The 27,990-nt window shown below is 43.5% G+C and overlaps 2 protein-coding genes across 4 annotated transcripts in view; one reads left to right on the top strand and one right to left on the bottom strand.

The window, feature by feature from the left end:
• Positions 1-8,841, bottom strand: part of CCDC47 (coiled-coil domain containing 47) — a 29,024-nt gene extending 20,183 nt beyond the window's left edge. For all 3 annotated transcript variants that reach the window (XM_008012144.3, XM_008012146.3, XM_008012147.3), the window contains exons 1-2: positions 8,647-8,841; positions 776-1,058 (exon numbers count right to left, since the gene is read on the bottom strand). In XM_008012144.3, coding sequence (XP_008010335.3) covers positions 776-1,039 — 264 coding nt within the window. In that variant the 5' untranslated portion in view covers positions 1,040-1,058; positions 8,647-8,841. The remainder of the gene's footprint in view (positions 1-775; positions 1,059-8,646) is intronic.
• A 573-nt stretch (positions 8,842-9,414) lies between these two features.
• Positions 9,415-27,990, top strand: part of DDX42 (DEAD-box helicase 42) — a 47,461-nt gene continuing 28,885 nt past the window's right edge. Inside the window, exons 1-3 of the mRNA XM_037993595.2 lie at positions 9,415-9,616; positions 22,338-22,574; positions 27,478-27,628. Of these exons, the coding sequence (XP_037849523.1) occupies positions 22,354-22,574; positions 27,478-27,628 (372 nt within the window). The 5' untranslated portion in view covers positions 9,415-9,616; positions 22,338-22,353. The remainder of the gene's footprint in view (positions 9,617-22,337; positions 22,575-27,477; positions 27,629-27,990) is intronic.

The raw sequence follows: 27,990 nt of genomic DNA, 5'->3' as shown, positions 1-27,990 counted from the left end.
AAACATTTAGAAGAGTTCTACCTAGTGAATGAAAATGAAGATTCCAGACAGTAAAGGTCTCCTGAGCCTGAGTATTAATTTTTTTTTTTTTTTTTTTTTTTTTGAGACGGAGTCTCGCTCTGTCGCCCGGTCTGGAGTGCAGTGGCCGGATCTCAGCTCACTGCAAGCTCCGCCTCCCGGGTTTACGCCATTCTCCTGCCTCAGCCTCCCGAGTAGCTGGGACTACAGGCGACCACCACCACGCCCGGCTAGTTTTTTGTGTTTTTAGTAGAGACGGGGTTTCACCGTGTTAGCCAGGATGGTCTCGATCTCCTGACCTCGTGATCCGCCCGTCTCGGCCTCCCAAAGTGCTGGGATTACAGGCTTGAGCCACCGCGCCCGGCCTAATTTTTTTTTTTTTTTTTTTTTTTTTTTTTTTGAGACGGAATATCGCTCTGTCACCCAGGCTGGAGTGCAGTGGCATGATCTCGGCTCACTGCAAGCTCTGCCTCCTGGGTTCATGCCATTCTCCTGCCTCAGCCTCCCTAGTAGCTGGGACTACAGGCGCCCGCCACCATGCCCGGCTGATTTTTCTGTATTTTTAGTAGAGATGGGGTTTCACCGTGTTAGCCAGGATGGTCTTGATCTCCTGGTCTCATGATCTGCCCGCCTCGGCCCCCCAAAGTGCTGGGATTACAGGCGTGAGCCACCGCACCCGGCCATGAGGATTAATTTTAATGTTTGGGAAAAGTGCTAGTTACAAATTTTTCCAAGAAAGCAATAAAAAGAGCCTCACCTGGGTATCTGCATCTTCAAAATCTCCTTCTTGGTTTTCATCCTGCCCTTCCAACTCCACAGTGGTCTCATCTTCATCATCTTCAGTGGTTATGACCCGTTGAGGAGATTCAGTAACAGAGTCTTCCATGACATCCTCAAATTCAGCGAAGTCATTATCATCATACTCTACTATGTCCTCCTCATCCTCAAAATCATCAAACTTGGCTTCAGAGACACTCCCAAACACCAGAAGGACAACACAGAAAGTGTGGAAGGCTTTCATTGCACCTTGAGAAAAAAAGCTTAAAAAAAAAAGAGAACCCCAAAATGGATTGCCATTCTATACGTACTAATCAGATTTTATAAATAGTAAAAATCTATAAACCTCTCCTGCTTTTCTCTTATTCAGTACTATTAGATTCAGATCACATTATATAAAGAACAACTCAAGAGGCTTGGGTTCTAGTCTGGATCCTGGCACTAGATATCTGTAAAATCTTCAACAAGTCCTCAAGTCATTTATTTAATTTCTTTCTTTCTTTTTTTTTTGAGACGAAGTTTTGCTCCTGTCACCCAGGCTGGAGCACAATGGTGTGATCTCAGCTCACTGCAACCTCTGCCTTCTGGGTTCAATCGATTCTCCTGCCTCAGCCTCCCAAGTAGCTGGGATTATAGGTACGCACCACCACACCCGGCTAACCTTCATATTTTTAGTAGAGATGAGGTTTCACCATGTTGGCCAGGCTGGTTGTGAACTCCTGGGTGATCCACCTGCTGTGGCCTCCCAAAGTGCTGGGATTACAGGTGTGAGCCACTGCGCCCAGCCCAAGTCATTTAATTTCTTTAGGTTGGGTTTTCTAAAACTCTCTGTCCATTGACACAGAGTATTCAGTAAGCATTTTTTGAGGGCCTATTAAAAAGTTTTCTATAGAAAATGAGAAGGAGGTAAAAATGAAGGAGTAAGATGTAGCTATTTATCTGTTAGTGGTAACAAGAATAATCCATGAATAAAAAGGCCATTCACCCTTAGATTGATTTGTGTTCATGCATGAACAAATTATCATAAGAGCAAACACTTAAATCACTATGTGCTAGACACTGTTCTAAAGACTTTACAAAAAGCAACTAATTTAATCCTCATAAGAACGCTCTTAGGAAAGCTGCAATATTAACATCCCCATTTCACTGATAAGGAAAATGGGGCAGAGAGATGCTGAGTAGTACAACTACCAAGTGACAAAGAGCTGTGATTTGATCCCGGAGTTTTGCCTCCAGAATCCATGCTATGAACCACTTCTCAGGCTGCTTCTCAAATGTAGGTAGGTGGCTGTGCTTTCATATAACTTGCTTAGAAGCAGTAATTTTTTGCTAACCAATTGTTCCTAGTGTGTATGATGGAATTGAATATATCATTTTATAGCTTTTTGAAGAACATTAAGTTTTCTAATATATGAAAAAAGCTTCTGCATTAACAAATATAATGATATCATATCTGTGACAAAATATGTGCCCAATTATATGAAAACACAGAGGACAATGTAACCATTTTACCAAATAGGTAAGGCTTCACAAAAAAAAAAAGAAGGGGGAGACCATTTGAGCTGAAATTTGAAAAGTATATTTCAACCATCAAACCCATTTAGGCTGTATTTCCGGTCCTGTCCCTCATCTAAACATCAGCCCTATGTCATAACTCACTGTAACCTTGAAGACATATCTGTTTTGATGTCCTACAAACTTTTCGTGTATCTAGTAAGATAGTAAATATTTAGGCTTTATGGGGTACATCCTGGTCTCTGCTGCATATTCTTCTTTTAAAAAAAAAAACTTTAAAAAAATATAAAGACCATTCTTACTTCACAGGCCTCCCCTCAGGCTGACCCTATCCCTGACTATAGTCATCTCAAAATCATCAGGTATCTGAATTTCTCTATTTGTATATTAATATCAATCACATTTTTTCCAGTCTTGCTTGTTGAAAAGAACAAGATATCTAATGTTTTGCCTTCTTTTTCCCTTGAAATCTATCAGCCATCAAATCCTGGTGTTTCCTTCTTTGATTCCCACAGCCACTACAATCCAAGTTACCCCCACCTGCTGAAGAGCCACCATATTATTCTTTTTTTTTTTTTTTTTTGAGACGAGTCTCGCTCTGTCACCGGGGCTGGAGTGCAGTGGCCGGCTCTTGGCTCACTGCAAGCTCCGCCTCCCGGGTTTAGGCCATTCTCCTGCCTCAGCCTTCCAAGTAGCTGGGACTACAGGCGCCTGCCACCTCGCCTGGCTAGTTTTTTGTATTTTTAGTAGAGACGGGGTTTCACCATGTTAGCCAAGATGGTCTCAATCTCCTGACCTCGTGATCCGCCTGTCTCCGCCTCCCAAAGTGCTGGGATTATAGGCTTGAGCCACCGCGCCCGGCCCCACCATATTATTCTAAATGGTATTGTCTTAATGATCTCCCCACTCCCTACTTTTCCTCCCCAAAAACCACCAGCATCTTTCTAAAACAGAACTTTTGTTACATATAAGGATTCAATAATCATCAAAGGCTAACCAATTATTGCAAAAGTAATATAAAAACTCCTTTGGCATTCACTGCTTTTCACAATGATCCTACTGTAATTAAATGTACCTTCACTAAAGCATATCGCCACAGTAGATAACTATGCCAAGATAAAGCACAATTCCTGAATTGAAAATAAATTTGCACAGGAATTCAGTTTCAAGGACATGTGCTACAATATTATTTATGATGGTGAAATTTGGTTAAACTCTTTGATTAAACTATCGATGTATAAAAACCAAAGCTACTGTTGTCCATTAAAAATTGTTACACAGGGTGGTGGCTCTCCCCTGTAATCTCAGCACTGTGGGAGATTGGGGAGAGTGGATTGCTTGAGCACAAGAGTTGGAGACCAGCCTTGGCAACATGGCAAAAACCCACCTCTACAAACAAAATAGAAAAATTAGCTGGGTTTGGTGGCATGTGCCTGTAGTCCCAGCTACTCGAGGAATGAGGTGAGAAAATCGCTTGAGCTCTCAAGGCAGAGGCTGCAGTGAACTGTCATCATGCTAATGCATTCCAGCCTGGGTAACAGTGAAACATGCCTCAAAACAAAACACAAATAACAAAAGAAAAACCTCAAAGTAATTAAAAAATTGGTTACACAGCCTGGGCAACATAGTGAGACTTCCTCTCTACAAAAAAAATGTTTTAAATTAGCTAAGTCTCACGCTCATTCCTATAATCCCAGCAGTTTGGGAGGCCGAGGTAGACAGATCACTTGAGGTCAGGAGTTAGAGACGAGCCTGGCCAACATGGTAAAACCCTGCCTCTACTAAAAATATTTCAAAAATTAGCCAGCATGGTAGCGCACACCTGTAATCCCAACTATTTGGGAGGTTGATGAGAATCACTTGAACCTGGGAGGCAGAGGTTGCTGTGAGCTGAGATCGCACCACTGCACTCTAGCCCGGGTGACACAGGGAGACTCTCTCAAAAATAAATAAATAAATTAGTCAAGTCTGGTGGTGTGCACCTGTAGTCCAGCTATTCTAGTGGCCGAGGTGGGAGAATCACCTGGGCCCAGGAGGTTGAGGCTTCAGTGAGCCATGACTGCACCACTGCACTACAACCTGGGCAACAGAGCAAGGCCCTGTCTAAACGGAAAAAAAAAAAAAAAAAGTTACAAATGAAGGTGAAACCCAGATTGTTTCAGAAGCAAATGCACATAAAGAAAAAGGTTTGGCTGGGTGCGATGGCTTACACCTATAATCTCAGCACTTTCGGAGGCCAAGGTGGGCAGATCACCTGAGGTCAGGAGTTTGAGGCCAGCCTGACCAACATGGTAAAAACTCATCTCTACTAAAAATACAAAAATTAGCCGGGCATGGTGGCAGGCGCCTGTAATCCCAGCTACTTGGGAGACTGAGGCAGGAGGATCGCTTGAATCAGGAGGTGGAGGTTGTAGTGAGCCGAGACAGTGCCACTGCAGTCCAGCCTGGGCAACAAGAGTGAAACTCCATCTCAAAAAAAAAAAAGATAAAGAAAAACAAAACAAAAAAGTTTAACAGGGGTGTCCAATTATTTGGTTTCCCTGAGCCACATGGGAAGAAGAATAATTGTCTTGGGCCACACATAAAACACACTAATAATAGTCGATCAGCTAAAAAATATCTCATAATGTTTTAACAAAGTTTGCGAATTTGTGTTAGGCTACTTTCAAAGCTGTACTGGGTCACATGCGGCCTGCAGGCCATGGGTTGGACAAGTTTGGTTTAGAAAAACATATATTTACATACAAATAGTAGTTAGCTTATATAGTAGAATTGTGGGTATTTTGTCTTTATTTTTCTTCATATTTATTTTACTTCTTTTTTTGAGGCAGAGTCTCGCTCTGTAGCCCAGGTTGGAGTGTAGTGGTGTGATCTCGGGTCACTGCAACCTCTGTCTCCTGGGTTCAAGCGATTCTTCTGTCTCAGCCTCCTGAGTAGCTGGGATTATAGGTACTCACCACTATGCCCAGCTAATTTTTTTGTAGTTTAAGTAGAGATGGGGTTTCACCATGTTGGCCAGGCTGGTCTCGAACTCCTGACCTCAGGTGATCTGCCTGCCTCGGCCTCCCAAAGTGCTGGGATTACAGGGATGAGCCACCGTGCCCAGCCTAATTTTTTTTTTTTTTTTTTCTGTAGTGTACTTTTGTCACTTGAGAAGAGGCATTGCAGACTGAGGAACAGGTGTGGCATGGAGGCCTGAAATGGCATATTTTAGGAGCCTGGTATGATAGAGCATTGGGTTTGTAGACTCAAGTGGGAGAAAGAAGGCTGGAAAGGCCCTCAGGGGCCAGGTCATGATGAAATCATTACTGGCAACTGCTGGGAAGTGGTAAGGATGGAAGCCATAATGCAGTGAGTTGAGTATTAACAGAGGTGAGAGTACGGCAAAGGGAAATATGTACTACTCTTTGAAGATGCTCTGGGACGGACAGTATTCTAAATCTCATTTACAGCACTGAAACTTCTTAAAGAAATCAGTTTAATATCAAAGGTATTGTCCAATGCCTTGCAATCCATGGATGCTCAAGAAATTAAATGCAATTAAATGCTCTTAAAGGCTGGGCGCAGTGGCTCACACCTATAATCCCAGCACTTTGGGAGGCCAATATGGTCAGATCACTGGAGGTCAGGAGTTCGAGACCAGCCTGGCCAACATGGTGAAATCCCATCTTGACTAAAAATACCAAAAAATCAGCTGGGCATGGTGGTGCACACCTGTAATCCCAGTTACTTGGGAGGCTGAGGCAGGAAAATTGCTTAAACTCGGGAGGCGGAGATTGCAGTGAGCCGAGATCACGCCACTGCACTCCAGTCTGGGTGACACAGCGAGACTCTGTCTCCAAAAAAAAAAAAAACAAAAAAACAAAGAAAGATATTAAATGTTTTTAGAATTAAAGAATGAAAGTTCACAAAATTTGAAAGGTACAAATGATTTTGAGAAATGCCATAAAGGATAGGTCAACAGTACAGTAGGCCCTAACCACGGGTTCCACATCTGTGGATTCAACCAACCACAGATTGAACATATTTGGAGGGAAGAACAATTTTAAAAAATACAATTAAATTAGGTATTATAAGTAATCTAGAGATAAAGTATATGGTAGGAGATGCATAGGTTATACGTAAATACTATACCATTTTATATAAAGGACTTGAGTATCCATGGATTTTGGTATTCTCAAGGGGTCCTGGAACCAATCCCCCACAGATATCAAGGGAGGACTAAACATCCTTTCTATACTAGTTGATCCTTCAGGTTAGTATCAAGGGACATTCTATGGAAAAGCATGCCACTTTGTGAACACCAACCTCAAAGAGGTTTGGGATGTGTCTCTAAACATCCCTAGCTTCCTTTAACCATCTTTAGTTACTAATGAATGTTTTAAAACTCCGGAATGTATATTTTCCACTTCCACCAGACCTAAGGGTCTTCAGTCCTCTAAATTACTACCCGTTAAAGTTTCTCTTCTACTTTTTCTAGAATTTCCCTCTAGTTCTCATGTTGTAATATTTGGTCAAAAGTGGAAGAAATATGGAAAAAGAGAACATACTTTGGTGGAATTATAATTTGCTTAAAATGTCAGCTGTAGGCTGGGCGTGGTGGTCCACGCCTGTAATCCCAGCACTTTGGGAGGCTGAGATGGGTGGATCATTTGAGGTCAGGAGCTCGAGACCAGCTTGGCCAACATAGTGAAACCCCACCTCTACTAAAAGTACGAAAATTAGCTGGGCGTGGTGGCAGACACCTGTAATCCCAGCTACTCAGGAGGCTGAGGCAGGAGAATCGCTTGAACCCGAGAGATGGAGGTTGTAATGAGCCAAGATTGCGCCACTGCACTCCAGCCTGGGCAACAGGGTGAGGCTCTGTCTCAAAAAAATAAATAAACAATAAAATAAAATGTCAGTTCTACCATTTACTAGCAATATGACCTTAGCCTAATTACTTAAAATTCCCTGTTCTCCACATACAAAAAAGGGATACCATTTGCCACTTGCCTCTTAGGGCTGCAGTGGGTATTACGGGAGATATGTACGAAGTTTTAATACACTGCCTGGCGCATATAAGGCTCTCAATAAATATTAGTTCCTGTTTCTTTCTTTCACGATGCATAATGAACACCCTTTAAGTTAAAATACTTCATCGTCAGTGTTTTCCTTTTCTTTTTTTCCTTTTTTTTTTTTTTTTTTTGAGACGGAGTCTCGCTCTGTCGCCCAGGCTGGAGTACAGTGGCACTATCTCGGCTCACTGCAAGCTCCGCCTCCCGGGTTCACGCCGTTCTCCTGCCTCAGCCTCCCAAGTAGCTGGGACTCGCCCACCACCACCACGCCTGGCTAATTTTTTTGTATTTTTAGTAGAGACGGACTTTCACTGTGTTAGCCAGGATGGTCTCGATCTCCTGACCTCGTCGTGATCCGCCCACCTCGGCCTCCCAAAGTGCAGGGATTACAGCCGTGAGTCACCGCGCCCGGCCTCCTTTTCAAATCCTACTCTTAAAACTTTTTTTTCAAATATAAGTAACTAAAAGTTAACACTGGAACAGTCAACTCGATTAACAGCCTACCAAAAGATCTGATCATTTCAAATTGAATTTCCACTTAGAATATTCACACCATAGAAACACTTCTGAGATAAACTCAGCACTATAATGGAGATCCTTCGAGGTTATTTAGGTTACAATCATCCAAGCCATTTTTACCTTGGCCTTCCCCCTTAGAAGTCTCTGCTGCACCTGTTAACTCAGTTCTCAAATGCACAAGTTCTTGCCAGGCCACCCAGCCTCTATGACTCCTGAAGCAAGCAACGCAGAACCAAGGAAAATTCACACAATCACTGACAAGTCTGGCTTGATTATTTTCTGCAAGCTCATCCAATAGTTCCTCAGCGACTGAGTCCAGACTTGAGAGAAGAGGACTGAGTGAGGCCATTATTCCTTGTTGTCATTTTAGATTAGGCCTTTCTGACAACGGCCAGAACGAGTATTCTGGAAATCATGCAGACTTTCCTCTGTCTCCTTATACGTGTTGGATACAAACACGTTTCATGCTAGAAACCTCCAGAGGAGACTGGCCACAGAGGTTTTTGCTTCTATTAAACCCCCTCGCCTAGTTTCTCCCCACCCAAGAGAATCAATACATCCTAATGTCATCCTGCGGCACACACTGTACATTTCCTCTAACTCTGCCCTTCTGGCTATCATTTGCTCACAGCTCCGTGGGAAAGTTCCCCTAAACCATTACAATTATCTCAACCGGACCGGGCTACAGGCCAAGCAACTCAGAGTCACCGCTCGGCCTGGGCCGGCTCCGCCGACAAGCGCGTCCTGGCCCGCTCCTTACCTGTGGCCAAGGCCGAAATCCGGCCCAGCGCCCTGCGTCCGCCACCCCTGCCCCGCCTGCCTCTCGGCCTGGCCGCAGCCTCCGCGATCGCAGCTGTTTTACTGCCCTGGATGCCTCTAGGACACAGCCAGAACCGTAGCTCAGTCAGGCCGCGCCTCTCTTCACGTAGCCTCCGCCGTCCGTTACGAAGAATGCGAGCGGCTCGTCAGCGCCTGCGCGCAGTGTGCGGGGCGGGACGCAACACCGGTGACAGCGCGAGACCTCCCTCTTCCCCGCCCAGCTGAGGCGAGGTGGGGCTTCTGGGAAAATTACATAATCCCCGCCCCTGGGCCGGAACTGCTCTCGCCTATACCAATCCTCCTCCGTAGGGTTCCGTCAAGTTGACGTCACACGGAACCGGTGCTCCGGAAGCTAAAGGTGGTGATGCTGTGCGGAATCACGTGGCCAAAGGCAAGAGTGTCGCTGTAGTAGTATTTGCAACGGACCAGAGTTTAAATGATAGGCATGTTCATGTAAATGTGGTTTCTGCCCAACCCGTTTTCTCTGGGGATTTTTTGACCAGCCCCCTGACGCCACTTTTTCTTCATTCCCAGACCCACTTTCTAGACGGGTCATGAACTCTGTCCACCCAACTAGCAGTTTCCTGTCAGAGTATCTGAGGAGCTTTGGGAGGCGTTCTGGAGCTTTAAGGTCAGGCGCCTTCCGGGAGTCGTAAGCCCCGGCCCCGCCCTTCGGCCCGCGCACTCCTCACTGCGCATGTCGGGTTTTTGTTCCCCTCCCCCGTTCAGCAACGGGCCGTGAGGCGGTGGCGGCGGTGGCGGCGGCGGCGGCGGCGGTGGCGGCGGCGGCGGCGAAGGGGGCGGAGAGGAAGGAGCGCGGCGGGACCGGGCTGGGACAGCGCGTACTTTGGGCCGCGGGATTCTCTCCGTGCCGGCGGTGGTAGCAGCTGCGGCTGCAGCCATAGCAGCAGGTTTGTGCGTGGGGGTTTTGGACGCAGGGCCGCTAGTCCTTAGGGGCACTGGAGGCAACTGCTGGGCCTAGCGAGGGCGGAGGAACTGCGGCCTTGCTTAACAAAGAGTCGGCAGAGCCTCAGGGCCCCGGCGGCCGGGGTGCTGGGAAGGGGTGGGAGTGCGGGCAGAGGCCTCGAGGGTTCCTTCCTAGCCGCGTCGCCCTCCCACAGCTCCCGCTTCCCTCGCAAGTCTTACCGAGGCCCAGTTGGCGGCTTTCCGGAGGCGGCGCCCATTCGCCTAGGAAAGGGATTTGCAGGGTGCCCGGCTCCGAGGCAGGGATAGCGCGGGGAGAATTCTGGCCCAAGGAGGCAGCGCTTGGGAGATGCAGGCTTCCGAATTTGGGGTCCTGATAGACAAAAGCTGCCAAATGAGAGGAGTGAAAAGATAAGCGATGATCTTTGTGCAGCCTTGAGTAGGTCGATTATTAGCATCACTGTAGTCACACAAACTTTTTTGCGGCCTATTTGAAAGCCTATCTGATGTGAATAAATAATTTATGTGGAGTTGCAAACATATGCATCAAAAACATAGGAGAAGCTCTCGAGAGTTTCGGGGAATTATATTTTCATCACTGAGAATTTCCCTGTTGCCTACACTCCTATAGGCAGTTATCCAATTTCCTGTATATTCTTTTTGTGAATGATGTTTCTATGTCTGTCCTCCCTCATATACACACCCAGGACTTCCTAAAAGGCAGGGACTATGTCTTAAGTCACTTTGCAGAGCCTGGCTCAGTTCTGGCGTATAGGAGGTGAGCAGTGAGTGTTTTGTACAAAAATTAACATTTAGACTTTTACAGCTGGGAAAAGAAAGTGTGTCTTTCTGTACCTGGAAGAGGCATTTACACAATGCCTAATGTACAGTTCATTCATTCAAGGGATGTTTTTATTGGTGCCTATTCTCTAGCGCCGTTCTAGGTGATGGGAATGGTGTTAGACCCCTGCCTTTGTGAAACTTAACTTTCTAGTAGCGCAAGGAGAGGCAAAGAAATACCTAAATTATACTGAATGTTAGAAGATGATCAGTACCTTAGGATAAAGAAAGCTGGAAAGGGGGTTGGGGAGGTGTTGTTAGAATTTGCAATAAAGTGGTCAAGGAAGTCCCTACAGGCAAGCTTATGTTTAAGCGGACTAGAAGGAGGAGTGAGCCTATGTTTATCTGGGGAAAGGAACGTTCCAAGCTAGAGAGTAACAAATATAAAGGCCTTGAGAAGGACAAAGCTGGCCCGTTAAGAGTGTGAAGACCAATGCGTTTGGAGCACTGTGAGCTGAGGGAGTATTAGGAGGTAAAGTCTGGGAAGAATTGGGGGAAGGGAGTGAGCGGAACAACCAGAGCCTTTTAGGCTATTAAGAAGGATCTCAGGGTTTGGATCAGAGGAATGATAATATCTGATTTATATTGTAGCAATTTAATATAAGAGAGGAGTGCAGTTATTTAAATTTGTTTTGTTACATTGATAGTCACATAATCAGCTCTCAGTTGCTTTAAGCTGACAAGAGAAGGGATGCTTCTAAAATAACCATAACCTAGCATTTACTTATATTTGGTTTAGAAGAATGTGATTACATTCTTGAGTTTTTATATAGATTCTCATTAAAGAACTGACCTCTATATAGTGTGTGAGATACTCTCAAGGTATTATGTAGAGTAGATGCTAATCACTGTCACTAGAACTCTTTCTTCCACCTCCAAAAATGCAAGTGATAAAGTAATGTGGTTTATATAATCAGTTGTTTTTAGTCCACTATATTTAAAGTCATTTAGATCATATCTTATTTTCCACCATTGCCAAAAACACAAACTAGCTAAATCGTCTTCCCTTATAAGCGTGTTCCACATTTATTCTCACTTCCTAGCCTTCGCTAGTTCAGTCTTTCTCCCTAGAATGTCATCCTCTGCACGTCTCTACCCAGCTTGCATCTTTCTGTGCCTAGCCTGGCTTCTGGCTCTTTTATGACGCTTACCCCTGCCTGTTAGCTCATGGTGATCTCTGACATCTTCAGTGTTTTTGTGGCACTTATGTGTGAAATACCTGAGTTGAAAGAAGTCTGATAGTCTCAATTTACCGATGAAGAAATTGGGTCTTCAGAAACAATAATCTAATGAAAAACAAGTTGGCAGCTGACGTATTGAACAAGTACATTTTTGTGTATGAACTTAATTTTTCACACCAACCCTTGAGATAGGTGATAGTCTCATCTTTTTTTTTTTTTTTAAGATGGTGTTTGGCTGTGTTGCTCAGGCTGGTCTCAAACTCCTGGGCTCAAGTAATCCACCTGCCTCAGCCTCCCAAAGTACTGAGATTACAGGCGTGAGCCACCACACACAGCCTCTCACCATTTTATAGATAAGGAAACTGAACCCAGAGAAGCTAAATAACTTCCCTGAGGTTCATATCAAGTTAGTAGCAAAGATAGTTTACACACAGCCTGTGCTACTTTACTATTCCATTAAGATTTCCTATGAAACCACCACGTTTTATTTATGTTTTAGAGACAGTGTCTTGCTGTGTTGCCCAGGTTGGAGTGCAGTGGTCCAGTCAGCTCACTGTAACCTAGAACTCCTGGGTTCAAGCAATCCTCTTGCCTCAGCCTCCTGAGCAGCTAGGACTACAGGCGTGTGCCACCATGCCTGGCTAACTTTTATAATTTTTTTGTAAAGACAGGGTTTTGCTGTGTTGCCCAAGCTGGTCTTAAACTCCTGGCCATAAGTGATCCTCCCACTTCAGCCTCCCAAAGGGCGAGGATTACAGGTGTGAGCCACCTCGCCCAGCCAGCCATAGGATTTAGTGCGTAGAACCATACCAAATAGGACTTCATCCCATGTTGACTATTTCTCCTGAGCCTAGTTGTAGATCTCCTTTAGTCTTTTACATATTGAATAAATGAATATCTAATATTGAAAACATAAGAGAAAAGTGAATAAGCCTGTTTCTTCAGCTATGAATCCTATAATATGGAATTGGACTGGAAAGGGAGTTGAGGAAGGAGATGCCATTTCTTCTTCTTCTTTTTTTTTTTTTTTTTTTGAGATGGAGTCTCTGTCGCCCAGGCTAGGGTGCAGTGGCGCGAGATCTCGGCTCACTGCGAGCTCTGCCTCACGGGTTCAAGTGATTCTCCTGCCTCAGCGTCCCCAGTAGCTGGGACTACAGGTGCCTGCCACCATGCCTGGCTAATTTTTTTGTATTTTTAGTAGAGTCGGGGTTTCACCATGTTAGCCAGGATGGTCTCAATCTCCTGACCTCGTGATCCGCCCGTCTCGACCTCCCAAAGTGCTGGGATTACAGGCATGAGTCACCGTGCCTGGCCAGGAGATGCCATTTCTTTGGAGAAATCATATTCATGCCTTTAGGAGTTGGTATTTGAGATGTGCTTTGTAGGATAGGACTTTGGTAGGTACTTATAGTTTATAGGAAAGAGATTTGATGGGGAGGGGACCCACGTAGAAGGAAGAGGATTCTTGTTTTCTTGAATGCTTGTTTTCTTGGAAAACTGAGTACTTGTGGAGAGACCCTGGGAAATATGAATGGTAAAGTAGTTTAATGCCACAATGAAGGGTCTCATTCCAGCATGATTAACTGTGGAGAGCTGTGGAATTGAGAAGAGTGACATAGTCAGAAATGTGTGTTCTGGAAGAACCGGGAAAGGGTTTTCTATAAGCATCTGAATACTGACCTCCCTTCTGTGAGACTTTTTCTAGTTCCACAGTATTAACACACACTATGCTACTCTACCAAAGGATGTAAAACTTCCTTTTCTCTTTTCACTGTGTGTCTCACTATTACTCCATCATTTTATGCTTTACTATACAGAATCGCTTCTCATAGACTATGGAAGATTTGCTGGGATGAAGCATCTGGATGTACATCACCATTACTTTTCCAATAAAACAGACATTCTTGGGACAGTAGTCGGGGGAGTATTACCTGTCAAATGTCATTCGTCTCAGAGAGGCCTTGCCTGACTTAAGTCTGTAATAGCTTGCCTCTTACCCTCTTGCTTGCTTTTCATAGCACTTTTGCTACCTGGAATTACATGATTTAGTTTTTCTTTCTCCTGGGCCAGACTGTGAACTCTGAATGTGACTGTGTCTGATTCCATTACTGTATCCTTAGCACCTTAGAGCGGTTACTGGCACAAAGTAGGCACTCAGTATATTTTGACTTGGTGATCACTCTGGTAGTGGTGTGGGAGTTTGATAATAGAAAGATTTTTTTTTTTTTTTTTTGAGACAGGGTCTCGCTCTTATCACCCAGGCTGGAGTGCAGTGACACGATCGTGACTCACTGCAGCCTCCGTGTCCTGGGTTCAAGCAATTCTCCTGCCTCAGCCTCCTGAGTAACTGGAACTACAGGTGCGTGCCACCACGCCTGGCTAATTTTTGTATTTTTAGTAGAGACGGGATTTCACCATGTTGGCCGGGATGGTCTTGATCTCCTGACCTTGTGATCCGTCTGTCTCGGCCTCCCAATAATCAGAAAGATTTTTTTAGGAAATAACTGCAGTAGTGGAGGTGGAGATGGAGAGGCAGGTATGCATGAGGGATGTCCCTCATAGTACTGGGCACATAACAAAATCATCAGTGGTTATTGGTCAGTATAAAACAATGGATGTTACTACTAAGAACCAACTTAAGGTTATTCTTTTTTAAGTAAATACTCAGTGAATTTTGTTTATGGCTCTATTATGCAGCTAATTCTTTTCAAATTAGGTATTTCAAAGGGATTCTTCTTTAAATTTTTATTTTTTGGCACCCCAGCAGGAAATGAAGAAATATTTTTTAAGAGAAAAAATACAAAACTACAGTTGAATTTTCCCAAGTATGTTTTTTGTTTGTTTGTTGTTTTGTTTTGTTTTTTGAGACGCAGTCTCACTCCATCACCCAGGCTGGAGTGCAGTGGCGCGATCTCGGCTCACTGCAACCTCCATCTCCCGGGTTCAAGCGATACTCTTGCCTCAGCCTCCCAAGTAACTGGGATTACAGGCGCCCACCACCACGCCCAGCTAATTTTTGTATTTTTAGTAGAGACGGGGTTTCATCATGTAGGTCAGGCTGGTCTCGATCTCCTGTGTGTTTGTATTTTAGAGACTGAAGCCTATACAGCCTATTGCTCCCTCATAATTTGTTTAAAATAACCTAAAAATACATGTGCTCATTTCATGGTTTTTTTTTTTTTTTTTTTAATAGTAAAAGACATGTCAGCAGCATTGTACTTAATGTCCATTATTATTATTATCTTTCAGAGAGGGTCTGGCTCTGTTGCCCAGACTGGAGTGCAGTGGCATGATCTCTACTCACTGCAGCCTCTGCCTCCTGGGTTCAGACCATCCTCCCACCTCAACCTCCCGAGTAGCTGGGACTACTGGTGCACGCCACCATACCTGGGTAATTTTTGTATTTTTTGTGGAAACCAGGTTTTGCATTGTTGTCCAGGCTGATCTCAAACTTCTAAGCTGAAGCCATCCTCCTGCCTTGGCTTCCCAAAGTGCTGGGATTGCAGTTGTGAGCCACTGTGCCCACCTCATTTTTTTCTTTTGCTACTATAACCACCATCTAGCCACAGAACACTTTTCATCTTGTAAAACTGAAATTCTGTACCCATTAAACAATACCCTGTTCTCCCCTCCTCCCAGCCCCTGGCAACCACTCTTCTACTCTGTGTGTCTGAGTTTGACTATTCTAGGTATCTCTTTTTTTTTCTTTTTTGTTTTCTTTGTAGAGATGGGGTCTCGCTCTGTTGCCCAGGCTAATCTCAAACTGGCCTCAAGCCATCTTCCTGCTTCCCAAAGTACTGGGAATATAGGCGTAAGCCACTGCACTTGAGTCTTTTATTTTTTTAGTAACCAAATAGAAATTTGGGTGGCTATCTTTTGCTTCTTCTATCAGCTGTACTCCCACAAACCTCTGTGATTGTCAGGGTTCTGTAGCCATAACACTACATGGTTTAATAGTACGAAAAACTGCCTGGCACAGTGGCTCACGCCTGTAATCTCAGCACTTTGGGAGGCCGAGGCTGGCAGATCACCAGAGGTCAGGAGTTTGAGACCAGCCTGACCAACATGGAGAAACCCCATCTCTACTAAAAATACAAAATTAGCCAGGCATGGTGGCACATGCCTGTAATCCCAGCTACTTGGGAGGCTGAGGCAGGAGAATCACTTGAACCCGGGAGTCGGAGGTTGCGGTGAGCCAGGATTACGCTGTTGCACTCCAGCCTGGGCAACAAGAGCGAAACTCTGTCTCAAAAAAAAAAAAAAGTAGGAAAAACTGTTCTCAAGAGACTAAGTAATGATACATTGAGGATGATCTGGCTTAGATTTAATCAGGAAGGGTGGATAGCTAGATGACAAGGTTTGTAGTAATAAAAGACGGTTTTCACAAATACTGGGATGAATTTTGGAGAGCCTGAATACATGATATTTATTCATACAGCAAAAGTTTTTGAGTACTACACAGACACCAAGGATATAGTGCTGGACAAATTGAGCAAAGTCCATGCCTTCATGGAGCTAACATTCTAATCAGGGTATATAGAAAGCACAGTTGCTTGGTCTTCCTAGAGTCAGTAATTGAGGGGAAATGGGCTATGTGTTCTAGATGAGCTAGGGAAAGGATTGCTTTTGCATCTTGCTAAGTCTGAGAGCCGTTAAGCAACTATCACCTGCCCAAGGTCTCACTGCCTGCCTGTTTGTGGCAGGAGTTGATTTGCTGCTTTTGTAATATGAACCTTTTGATTATTTGGTAGGGCTGATTTATATTCATACTTGTTCTTTTCACTCCTTCACTCCAGTTTTGGGGGAAGAGTGAGTTACTTCTGTTAAAAGTTTTTATTGTGTCTGGTCTTCTCTGGAAATCCTATGATTTTTTTTCTGTCATTTTGCATCTTCAGTTTTTCAGATTTTACTGGTTTTTCCCCTTTAGCATATAAACATACATATATTTCTTTAAAAAATAAAATTTCTGTAGTTAATGCTTCACTTTCTCCTTCCTGTCATTGATAAACAGCCTACAAAGTACTTTTGACTCCCCTTGACCTAGTCTTCATCTTCTACCACTTACTTGCCAGTCAGGTACTACTCAGCCCTGTCCCTACTGCTCCATTGAAACTGCTTTCACCGATGACTCTTGGTTGCATATACAACAGAAGCATTTTCGTTCTTTTTGTTTTGTTTTTTTTGAGACAGAGTCTTGCACTCTTGCCCAGGTTGGAGTGCAGTGGCACGATCTGGGCTCACTGCAAGCTCCGCCTCCTGGGTTCACGCCATTCTCCTGCCTCAGGCTCCGGAGTAGCTGGGACTACAGGCGCCCGCCACCATGTCCAGCTAATTTTTTGTATTTTTAGTAGAGACGAGGTTTCACCATGTTGGCCAGGCTGGTCTCAATCTCCTGACCTCGTGATCCCCCGCCTCGGCCTCCCCAAAGTGATGGGATTACAGGTGTGAGCCACTGCACTAGCGCATTTTAGTTCTTAACTTACCTGACTTCTCTTTAGTTTTCTGCCTATAGAGCTGCTCTCTCCTCACCCGTGTTCCTCCTTGTCTCCCCTTCCTTCCTTCCCTCGCTTCTCTTTTTTTCCCTTCCCCCATCCCTGTTCCATCTGAAGTTTCATGTAAGCTTCTCTTTTCCTAAATAGTGATATATATTAAGAATTGTCTTACCAGGCTGGGCGGGGTGGCTCACGCTTGTAATCCTAGCACTTTGGGATGCTGAGGCGGGCGGATCACGAGGCCAGGAGATCGAGACCATTCTGGCTAACACAGTGAAACCTCGTCTCTACTAAAAATACAAAAAATTAGCCGGGCCTGGTGGCAGGCGCCTGTAGTCCCAGCTACTGGGGAGGCTGAGGCGGGAGAATGGCGTGAACCCGGGAGGCAGGGCTTGCAGTGAGCCAAGATCGCGCTACTGCGCTCCAGCCTGGGCAGCAGAGCAAGACTCCATCTCTGCTAGCTTATTTACATCAGTAACCTCAAATGCAAATGGCTTACATCAAATCTATAGCTCCACTCCAGACCCCTCTCCGCAGTTCCTGACCCTACTTGGCATCTCTACTTAGCTCTCTCATAGATACTGAACTCACCTTCTACCTGGTTTTGCAAGCCTGCCTCTTTTAGCTTTCCATCTCCATTAGTGGCTCCACAATTCATCCAGTCTTCAAAGCCAGAAACTTCTGAAGTTATTCTAAACTCCTCTTCCTTAGCTTCCACACCAATTACTGATCACACAATCCTAATGGATCTTTCCTCAGATGTCTAAATAAATAATTCAGATCCATCCCCCGTTTCTCCTTTCTCACAGGTGCTTTCTTAGTTCAGAATTTTGTTGCTTTATACCTGCATTGCTGCAACAGCCTCCTAACTACTTTCCTTGCCTCTACCCTGAGTATCTCTCATTCTGTCTTTCAAAAACGCTGATCTGAAAATTCCTCTTCTGTGTAAAATTAACAATTCCTTGTAGCTGGTAGAATACAGTTTTGTATGGTACGTTGTTAGCATAGCCTTCTAAGCTGTTCATCTTGGCCCTGCCTGTCTTTCTGAACATGTGTCCTGCAAATTTCCCAAATGTCCTACTCAACTCTAGCTGCACTGAACTATTTCCTGTTCTCTGTCGTAGCACGTAACAGATCCTTCCATCTAAAATGCCCTTCTTTAATGCTGCTTTGATCTAATGCCTCTTGAGATTTCAAAATTTAACTTGTCATCTCTCAGAACACTTCTATGCCTTTGCTCCCACTCATGGACCACCAGTGAATGCACTCTGTATAGTACGTCTATTAGAACGCATGATGTTGTTTTCAGCTGCCTCAGGCTACACTGTCTACTCCTTGAGAACAGGGACTGTATCTTTCATGTATGAATGCCTAGCACTTCGTATACTGTGTGACCTTCTCAGCAACCTTTCAGTAAACCATTGAAAGTTTTCCGGCTAGGAGATTGTGTGATTGTTAAAATCCACCTGAATGTAAAATGTCTTTACACTATCCTTTCTTTGTCTGCTTTCTTATCCTTATGGCTCATTAGCTCCTTGTTATACATTGTATACACTAGGAAAAATGAGATTAAAATTGAACCCATCATTTTTGTTGCTTGGGAACAGCTCTTGAAAAGATAGGCTTATAGATTAGTTTAAAAATGTCAGATGCTAAAATGTCCTTGCTTGTAAAGATTCTTACTAAAGTTCATCGCACCGGAATTATGTTGATTCCCTGATTGAAGGAATCCCCTTACGGGATTCCTAAAGAGAGCAGGAGATGAACTTCAAATAAACTAGTACCTTAGTCATTCTCACTGTTAGAGAAGGAGGTCCAAAATGAGTAAAGACAGTTTCTATCTGGAGTTAAGGGTATAAGTGGAGATTGACGTGGTGTAATTCAAGTTTAATACTAAACAGGCTGGGCACTGTGGCTCATGCCTGTAATCCCAGCACTTTGGGAGGTCAAGGTGGATGGATTGATTGAGTTCAGGAGTTCAAGACCATCCTGGCTAACAGAACGAAACCCCATCTCTGCTAAAAATACAAAAAATTAGCTGAGCCTGGTGGCACACGCCTGTAATCCCAGCTACTCGGGAGGCTGAGACAAGAGAATCACTTGAACCAAAGAGGCAGAGTTTGCAGTGAACCAAGATTGTACCCCTACACTCCAGCCTGGGTGACAGAGTGAAACTCTGTCTCCCAAAAAACAAACCAAAAAAACACCTTAATACTAAGCAAACAACTAAGTGCTGTGTATAATAGCAGTTGAACAAAACCTGTAAAGTATATATAGACAAGGGCATAGAACAGTGTGTTTCTGATCTCTTTGACAATGTTACTATAATAAACAGCTTTTGGAATTTTTTTCCACCCTGGCTTTAAAGCTAGTGGAAATTAAAATTAAACATTTTAATTTTTCTTACTAATGGTAAACAAAATAAAAATCAAATAACTGCTGTTAAACATTGTGATAAACAGCCTATCAGCTATCTCTGTGTACGTAACTCATGGTTTTTACATAAATTAAATCATACTACCCACCTTGTTTTATGCCCTTATTTTACTCAATGTGTAATGGATACTTTTTCATAAATGTAAATAGTAATTAAAATGGGTCATGTCTGTTAATTTTAGCACTTTGGGAGACTGAGGTAGGAGGACTGCTTCAGGCCAGGATTTTGAGACCAGCCTAGGCAACATAGTGAGACCACAAAAAATTAAAATAAAAACCCAGGCATGGTGGCTCATGTTGTAGTCCCAGCTAGTCAGGAGGCTGAGGTGGGAGGATCCCTTGAGCCCAGGAGTTCATGGCTGCAGTGAGCTGCAATCAGACCACTGTACTGCATCCTGGGTGACAGCAAGAACTTGTCGCAAAAAAAATTTTTTTTTAAACTCAGAATGCATTTTCCTTTGAGCAATTGCATTTTAAAACTTGTTCCTAAGGAAATAATTGAAGGTATGCACAAAGATGTAGCTATAATGATGTGTTTTGTAACATTGTGTTATTAGTATTACACTGTAAAGTAGTGAAGAAATAGATATCTATTGACATTAAACAATATCACAGTATATCATTAGGTGAAGAAATCAGTAACTAAAATAGTGTGTATAGTATGGTTTCAATTTTTAATTTGTGTGTGTGTGTACACACATATGCATAGAAGTAGCAAAAAACAACAAAACTACGTATCTGGGAGAGGAAATTTCAGGTAATTTTAAATTTTGTTATTTTTTGCTTTCTACTTTTCTGTAAAACTTAGGTAAATTGTGTCATTAAAAAGGGTTTTTGGGGGCCGGGTGAAGGGACTCATTCCTGTAATCCCAGCACTTGGGGAGGCTGAGGCGGGTAGATCACTTGAGGTGAGGAGTTCCAGACCAGCCTGGCCAGCATAGCGAAACCCCATCTCTACTAAAAATATAAAATATTACCTGGACGTGGTGGTGCACACTTGTAATCCCAGCTACCCAGGAGGCTGAGGCATGAGAATCACTAGAACCCAGGAGACAGAGGTTGCAGTGAGCCGAGATCGGGCCACTGCACTCCAGTCTGGGCGACAGATTGAGACTGTCTCAAAAAACAAAAAAAAAAAATGTTTTTTGGGCCAGGTACAGTGGCTCATGCTTGTAATCCCAGCACTTAGGGAGGCAGAGGCAAGAGGGGGTCTTGAGGCTAGGAGTTTGAGACCAGCCTGGGCAACATCACAAGACCCTGTTCCTTTTAAAAAAAAAAAAAAAAAAAAAAAAAAAAAGGTTTTTGGAGCCAAGACTAATGTAAGGTATTGTTTGTAAAATGATTTTATCAATACAGAAGAAATTTCTTTGTAATTCCTAACCACAGGCTAACTGAATACTTCAGGCAACATGTCAGTGAATCATAGTTTCTTCCTGGATAGTGTTTCTATTGGGCATTTGTTCAATAAATACATGGTTCATAGTACCTTTCCTTCAGGCGTGAATACGTAGATACCGTCTACAAATAACTGATCTTTTAAGTTTTGATTCTTTGATTCTTCCAGATGTCATTACCAGAGGATAACCTCTAGTTTTTGGGGAGTCTTGGCTGATAGCACCTCAGTCTTTCGTATAAGGATGAAGATATTCAGTCTTTTTATATCTCCAATGACCTAGCACATATCAGATTCCCCAAAATATTTTTTTATGAGTATTTTTGTCAGCTTAATAAGATGTTAATTAGCAGGAAAATCCTTTTAGAGGGGATGATATTAAATACTGCATTCCGGTTTACATTGAGTCCCCAATAAAATTAAAACAATTCCTTCAGTGTTTTAGAAAATATAATCATTTGTTGAGGCTAGCATGGTGTGTATCTGAAATACAATGTCAACGTTTGTGGTTTTGGTTGTTTTTGTTTTTTTAAGAGACAGGATTTCACTGTGTTGCCCAGGCTGGAATATAGTGGCTATTCACAGGCAGGATCATAGCACACTATAACCTTGAACTCCTGGGCTCAAGCAGTTTCCCTGCCTCAGCTTCCTGAATAGCTGGGCTGGAAATGAATCTCTTAATGAGATGGATGGGATTTTCTTTTCTTTTTGTTTTGTTTTGTTTTCTTTTCTTTTCTTTCCTTTCTTAGTATAAAAAGAGACAGTCTCTTTCTGTCACCCAGGCTTGAGTGCAGTGGCGTGATCATAGCTCAGTGTAATCTGGAACTCCTGGGTTCAAGTAGTCCTCCTGCCTAAGCCTCCCAAGTAGTTGGCATTACTGGCCTGGGCCACTCTCCTGACTACAATGTTATAGTTTTAATTGAGAAGCTAAAGTTTAAAATAAAATTTTAGGTGGAGGTTGGAAGAGACATACAACTCAGTGGGGCTATACACTTTTTTTTTTCCTTTTCTTTTCTTTTCTTTTTTTTGAGACAGAGTCTCGCTCTGTCGCCCGTGCTGCAGTGCAGTGGAGCGATCTCAACTCACTGCAACCTCCACTTCTCGGATTCAAGTGATTCTTCTGCCTCTGCCTCCCAAGTAGCTGGGACCACAGGCGTGTGCCACCACGCCTGGCCATTTTTTGTATTTTTAGTAGAGAAGGGGTTTCACCATATTGTCCAGGCTGGTCTCCAACTCCTGACCTCATGATCTGCCTGCCTTGGCCTCCCAAAGTGCTGGGATTACAGGCGTGACCCACTGCGCCTGGCCCTTGGGGCTATACACTTTTTAAAGTTAAATTTATATTTGTGTATCTTATACCTAACAGGTCAGTCATTGGCACCATGAACTGGAATAAAGGTGGTCCTGGCACTAAGCGAGGATTTGGCTTTGGAGGTTTCGCCATCAGTGCTGGGAAAAAGGAGGAACCCAAACTCCCACAGCAGTCCCACAGTGCCTTTGGGGCAACCAGCTCTTCTTCTGGATTTGGAAAGTCAGCTCCACCACAGCTTCCTTCTTTCTACAAAATTGGATCTAAGCGGGCCAACTTTGATGAAGAAAATGCGTAAGTGGTAATTCTGGTAGTGTAGCAAAGTTTGGGCTTTGAGATATTCATTCTATCAGCAGAAATTGAGGCAAAGAAACTTTGTTTCTCAAATAATAATGACTTCTTAAGTTATGTGTCTTGCTGAATTCCATGGTTCCTAATAAGTTAAATTATCGGGTTTACTCATTTGTAAGGAATGTAATATCTGTGAGGTTACTTATACCTTTACTCATTCGGTGTTATGTCCTACTGGGCTCTTGCTCAATGTGGTATTAGAAGCCATTGAAACAGGCCAGGCACGGTGGCTCGCACCTGTAATCCCAGCACTCTGGGAGGATGAGATGGGTGGATCATCTGACGTCAGGAGTTCAAGAACAGCCTGGCCAATATGGTAAAACCCTGTCTCTGCTAAAAATACAAAACATTAGCCAGGCATGGTGGTGCATGCCTGTAATCCCATCTACTCAGGAGGAGGCTGAGGCAGGAGAATCGCTTGAACCCGGGAGGCACAGGTTGCATTGAGCCAAGATGGCGCCATTGGACTCCAACCTAGGTGACAGAACAAGACTCTGTTTCCAAAAAAAAAAGGCATTGAAACATAATTATGGCTGGAGAGTTTTATATAATTCATGTGGTTTTTGGTGGTCTCTCTCTTGTTTTTTTTTGGAGGCAGAGTTTTGTTCTTGTCACCTAGGCTGGAGTGTAATGGTGCAATCTCGGCTCACTGCAACCTCCACCTCCCGAGTTCAAGTGATTCTCCAGCCTCAGCCTCCTGAGTAGGTGGGATTACAGGTATGCACTACCATGCCAGGCTAAGTTTTGTATTATTAGTAGAGACGGGGTTTCAGCATGTTGGCCAGACTGGTCTCTTAACTCCTGACCTCCGGTGAACTGCCTGCCTTGGCCTCCCAAAGTGCTGGGATTACATGCATGAGCTACTGCGCCGCATGAGCTACTGTGCCTGGTCTGGTGTTCTTTACTGCAGTCTTTTACTGACACCATATAAATTGTTTAGTAAACATAGGCAGTTGTCAGAATTGATGGAAATACAAGTTTGCTTCATCACCGTGTTAGCCACGAAGGTCTCGATCTCCTGACCTCGTGATCCACCCACCTCAGCCTCCCAAACTGCTGGGATTACAGGCATGAGCCCCCGGGCCCGGGCTACATCTAAGTCTTTAAAACTATTATGTTGAAACATCTGATAGTGGTAGAAAAATCTACTCACGTTTTTCCCGTAGTTCTCATAATTGGTAAATACTTTTTACCAATTACCATTTTTAACTTGCTGATATAATAATGTGGTTAGAAAAGGCTGGGATTTGAGGGGTTGAGTTCTAATTTCTATACAAAATATCTCTCTTTGCTGAATCTGAAGAAATCTCTTGTTGCTATTATTTCCAAGCTGATTCTGACACTGCTTCACTGCTTCAGGGTTTTTTTGGTTTGTTTGTTTGTTTTTTTGAGATAGGGTCTCTGTCACCCAGGCTGGAGTGGAGTGGTGTGATCAAGGCTCACTGTAGTCTCGACCTCCCAGGCTAAAGCAGTTAAGCAGTTCTCCCACCTCAGCCTCCTGAGTCGCTGAGACCATAGGCACATGCCACCACACCCTGATTCTTTTTTTATTTTTCTTTTTTTTTTTCCTTTTTCGAGATGTAGTCTCGTTGTGTCACCCAGGCTGGAGTGCAGCGGCGCGATCTCGGCTCGCTGCAACCTCCACCTCCCAGGTTCAAGTGATTCTCCTGCCTCAGCCTCCCATGTAGCTGGGATTACAGCTGCCTGCCACCACACCCAGCTGATTTTTGTATTTTTAGTGTAAGTGGGGTTTCACCAGGTTGGCCAGGCTGGTCTCGAACTCCTGACCTCAGGTGATCCACCCACCTCAGCCTCCCAGAGTGCTGGAATTAAAGGCCTGAGCCACCACACCTGGCCAATTTTTTATTCTTTTGTAGAGACGGTCTTGCTTTATTGCCCAGTCTGGTCTGAAACTCCTGGGCTCAAGTGATCCTCCCACCTTGGCCTCCCAAAGTGCTGGGATTATAGGCACGAGCCACTGCACTCAGCAGATTTTAATTGGAATAAAAAGCTTCTAAAAGACTGGAGTTTAATTTTTTGTTGTTGTTGTTGTTTGAGATAGAGCCCAGGCTGGAGTGCAATGGCGTGATCCTCAGCTCACTGCAACCTCTGCCTCCTGGATTCAAGCGATTCTTCTGCCTCAGCCTCCTTAGTAGCTAGAATTACAGACATGCGCTACCATGCCTGGCTAATTTTGTATTTTTAGTAGAGACGGGGATTCTCTGTGTTGGCCAGGCTGGTTTCAAACTCTCGACCTCAGGTGATCTGCCCGCCTCGGCCTCCCAAAGTGCTGGGATTACAGGTGTGAGCCACTGCATCTGGTCAATATTTTGAAAGTACACAGCAGTATTTTAGAAAGCTGACATGTTATTTAGGAGTCAAATGGACAAGTAGTGTTTAACTTTTAGCAAAGTCAGAAATTATTCTAAACAGTAGTTAACCAGTTCAGACTACTTTTTCATTAGTTAAATAGAACACACTATATACAGGGGACTGAGGTGGAAAGACCACTTGAGCCTAGGAGTCTGAGGCTGCAGATAGCTATGTTTGCATCACTGCACATCAGCCTGTATGACAGTGTGAGACTGTCTCTAAGAAAACAACCAACCAAAAACCTACTATATGAATGAATATGCATGAGTAATATGTGTATATGTGTATGCTATATATTGATGCATATATATTACGTTGTATAGTATATAGTGTGAATATGCTATTGCTACATTAGTGTACATAACAGTTACTATATAAAGGAGTTTGCATAAACATATATACTATATATTTTAGACGAGGCACAGTGGCTCACGTCTGTAATCCCGGCACTTTGGGAGGCCGAGGTGGGTCTATCACTTGAGGTCAGAAGTTTGAGACCAGCCTGGGCAACATAGTGAAACCCCGTCTCTACTAAAAATACAAAAATTGGTTCAGGCATGGTAGCTCACGCCTGTAATCCCAGCACTTTAGAAGGCCGAGGCAGGCAGATTGCCTGAGGTCAGGAATTTGAGACCAGCCTGGCCAACATGGCGAAACCCCATCTCTACTAAAAATACAAAAATTACCTGGGCGTGGTGGCCGTGCATATAATCCCAGCTACTTGGGAGGCCGAGGCAGGAGAATCACTGGAACCCAGGAGGCAGAGGCTGCAGTGTGAGTTGAGATCATGCCACTGCACTCCAGCCTGGGCGATGGAGCAAGACTCCATCTCAAAAACAAAAAGACCACAAAAATTAACTGGGTGTGGTGGCGTGCACCTGTAATGCCAGCTACTTGGGAGGCCGAGGCAAGAGAATTGCTTGAACCTGAATGGCGGAGGTTGCAGTGAGTGCAGAGATCACACTGCTGCAAATGCAGCCTGGGTGATAGGGCGAGGCTGTCTCAAAAACAAAAAAGTATATTAGTCTATATTATTGTTACATATAGTCATAGTATTACATTTGTGTGTGTGTGTGTGTGTGTGTGTGTGTGTGTGTGGCATAACAGTTTAAGTTTTTAAAATAATTCCTAGGAAGACTTGAAATGCTTTAACTTTTTAAACTGCAGTTATTTATTTAAACTAATATTTGGTTATATTACTATTTGATTTTGAGATAAAGTCTAAACAGTGGTTTAGTTTATAAAGAGCTGTATTGACATCCTTTTCTGGAATGTTTGTTAAAGAGAAAGTGATACCTTATGCAGCCTTTAAAAATGTCCTTTCTGAATACTTGAGTAGTATCGTAAATTATTTTGGATTGAGCATGTATTTTCTTTTTTTTCCTTGTTTTTTGAGACAGAGTCTTGCTCTGTCGCCCAGGCTGGAGTGCCGTGGCACAATCTCAGCTCACTACAACCCCCACCTCCTGGGTTCAAGCAGTTCTCCTGCCTCAGCCTCCCAAGTAGCTGGGATTACAGGCATGTGCCACCATGCCTGGCTAATTTTGTATTTGTAGTAGACACAGGGTTTCACCATGTTGGCCAGGTTGGTCTCAAACTCCTGACGTCAAGTAATCCACCTGTCTTGGCCTCCCAAAGTGCTGGGATTAGAAGTGTGAGCCACCACACCTGGCCTGAGCATTTATTTTCAATTCTGGAAGTTTTCTGTTGGTCCCCAGAAAATAGCCCAGAATTTCTGAGGTTTTTGGTCTTTAAAAGAATATCTCAAGTTTTTATTAAGGGTTGTAAAGAATAAACTGAATTTCTAATGTTTCATTAAGTTTCCTTTTGGCTGTGCGCGGTGGCTCTCGCCTGTAATCTCAGCACTTTGGAGGCTGAGGCGAGCAGATCATGTAAGGGGTTCAAGACCAGCCTGGCCAACATGGTGAAACCCCTGTCTCTAGTAAAAATACAAAAATTAGCCAGGCATGATGGCAGGTGCCTGTGATCCCAGCTACTAGGGAGGGCGAGGCAGGAGAATCACTTGAACCCAGAAGGTGGAGGGTGCAGGGAGCCGAGATTATGCCATTGCACTCCAGCGTGGGTGACAAGCAAAACTCCATCTCAAAAAAAAAAAAAAAAAAAGTTTTCTTTTTTCCCATAGCACAGCTCTTTAATATTTGTTATATTTATCTAACAATGATCAGTAAGTTTGTACTGAAAACTCTTCCGTTTTAACAGAACTGGGAGTATGATTTGACCATATACTATTGAAATGGAGAATCTCTTGTGATTACTTTTTTGTAATATTGAAATTTTGCATGTATTAAGTAGTACTTAATTAGGTCATTAGCCAAAGCCTTGGAGGTCTTTAATTTGATCTACTTTAAATCTCCTAATAGTAAGATATACTATAATAAAAATTTTGTTAAATGAAAGATTTACTGACACCAAAGTAAACATTCACTTTACCAGTTTGCATTCTGATTCTCAGCTATTTTGAAGATGAGGAAGAAGACTCTAGCAATGTTGATTTACCTTACATTCCTGCTGAAAACTCACCAACTCGCCAGCAATTCCATTCCAAGCCAGTAGATTCTGACAGTGATGATGATCCCTTGGAGGCATTCATGGCTGAAGTGGAGGCAAGTATCAGCATGTTTCATTAAAATATTTAGCAGTTAGAAATAGATCAAGCTAACGTAGTACTTCAAATCTTACTCAAAATTTGTTTTCTTGTCTTTTTTTTTTTTTTTTTTTTTTTTGAGAATTTTGCTCCAGTAGTCGATAGTTGCATATATCTACTTCCACTTGCCCTGTAGTACTTTTGCAATGGTTGGTGGCTAGAAATTTGAACTTAACCCATGAACATGGTAGCTCTAGATGTGTATGTGTGTATGTGTTTTATTTTAATAATCTTAGCATATTTTTGAATGAAATTAACATCTCATTCAATCTAGCATTTGTTAAGTACATATTTATGTAAGGTAATTAAACTTAAGGAACT

This window comes from Chlorocebus sabaeus, chromosome 16, assembly GCF_047675955.1.
Source record: "Chlorocebus sabaeus isolate Y175 chromosome 16, mChlSab1.0.hap1, whole genome shotgun sequence".
Taxonomy (NCBI): Eukaryota; Metazoa; Chordata; class Mammalia; order Primates; family Cercopithecidae; genus Chlorocebus; species Chlorocebus sabaeus.
Note: the sequence above shows the minus strand (reverse complement) of the source record. Positions and strands in the feature narration are given on the sequence as shown.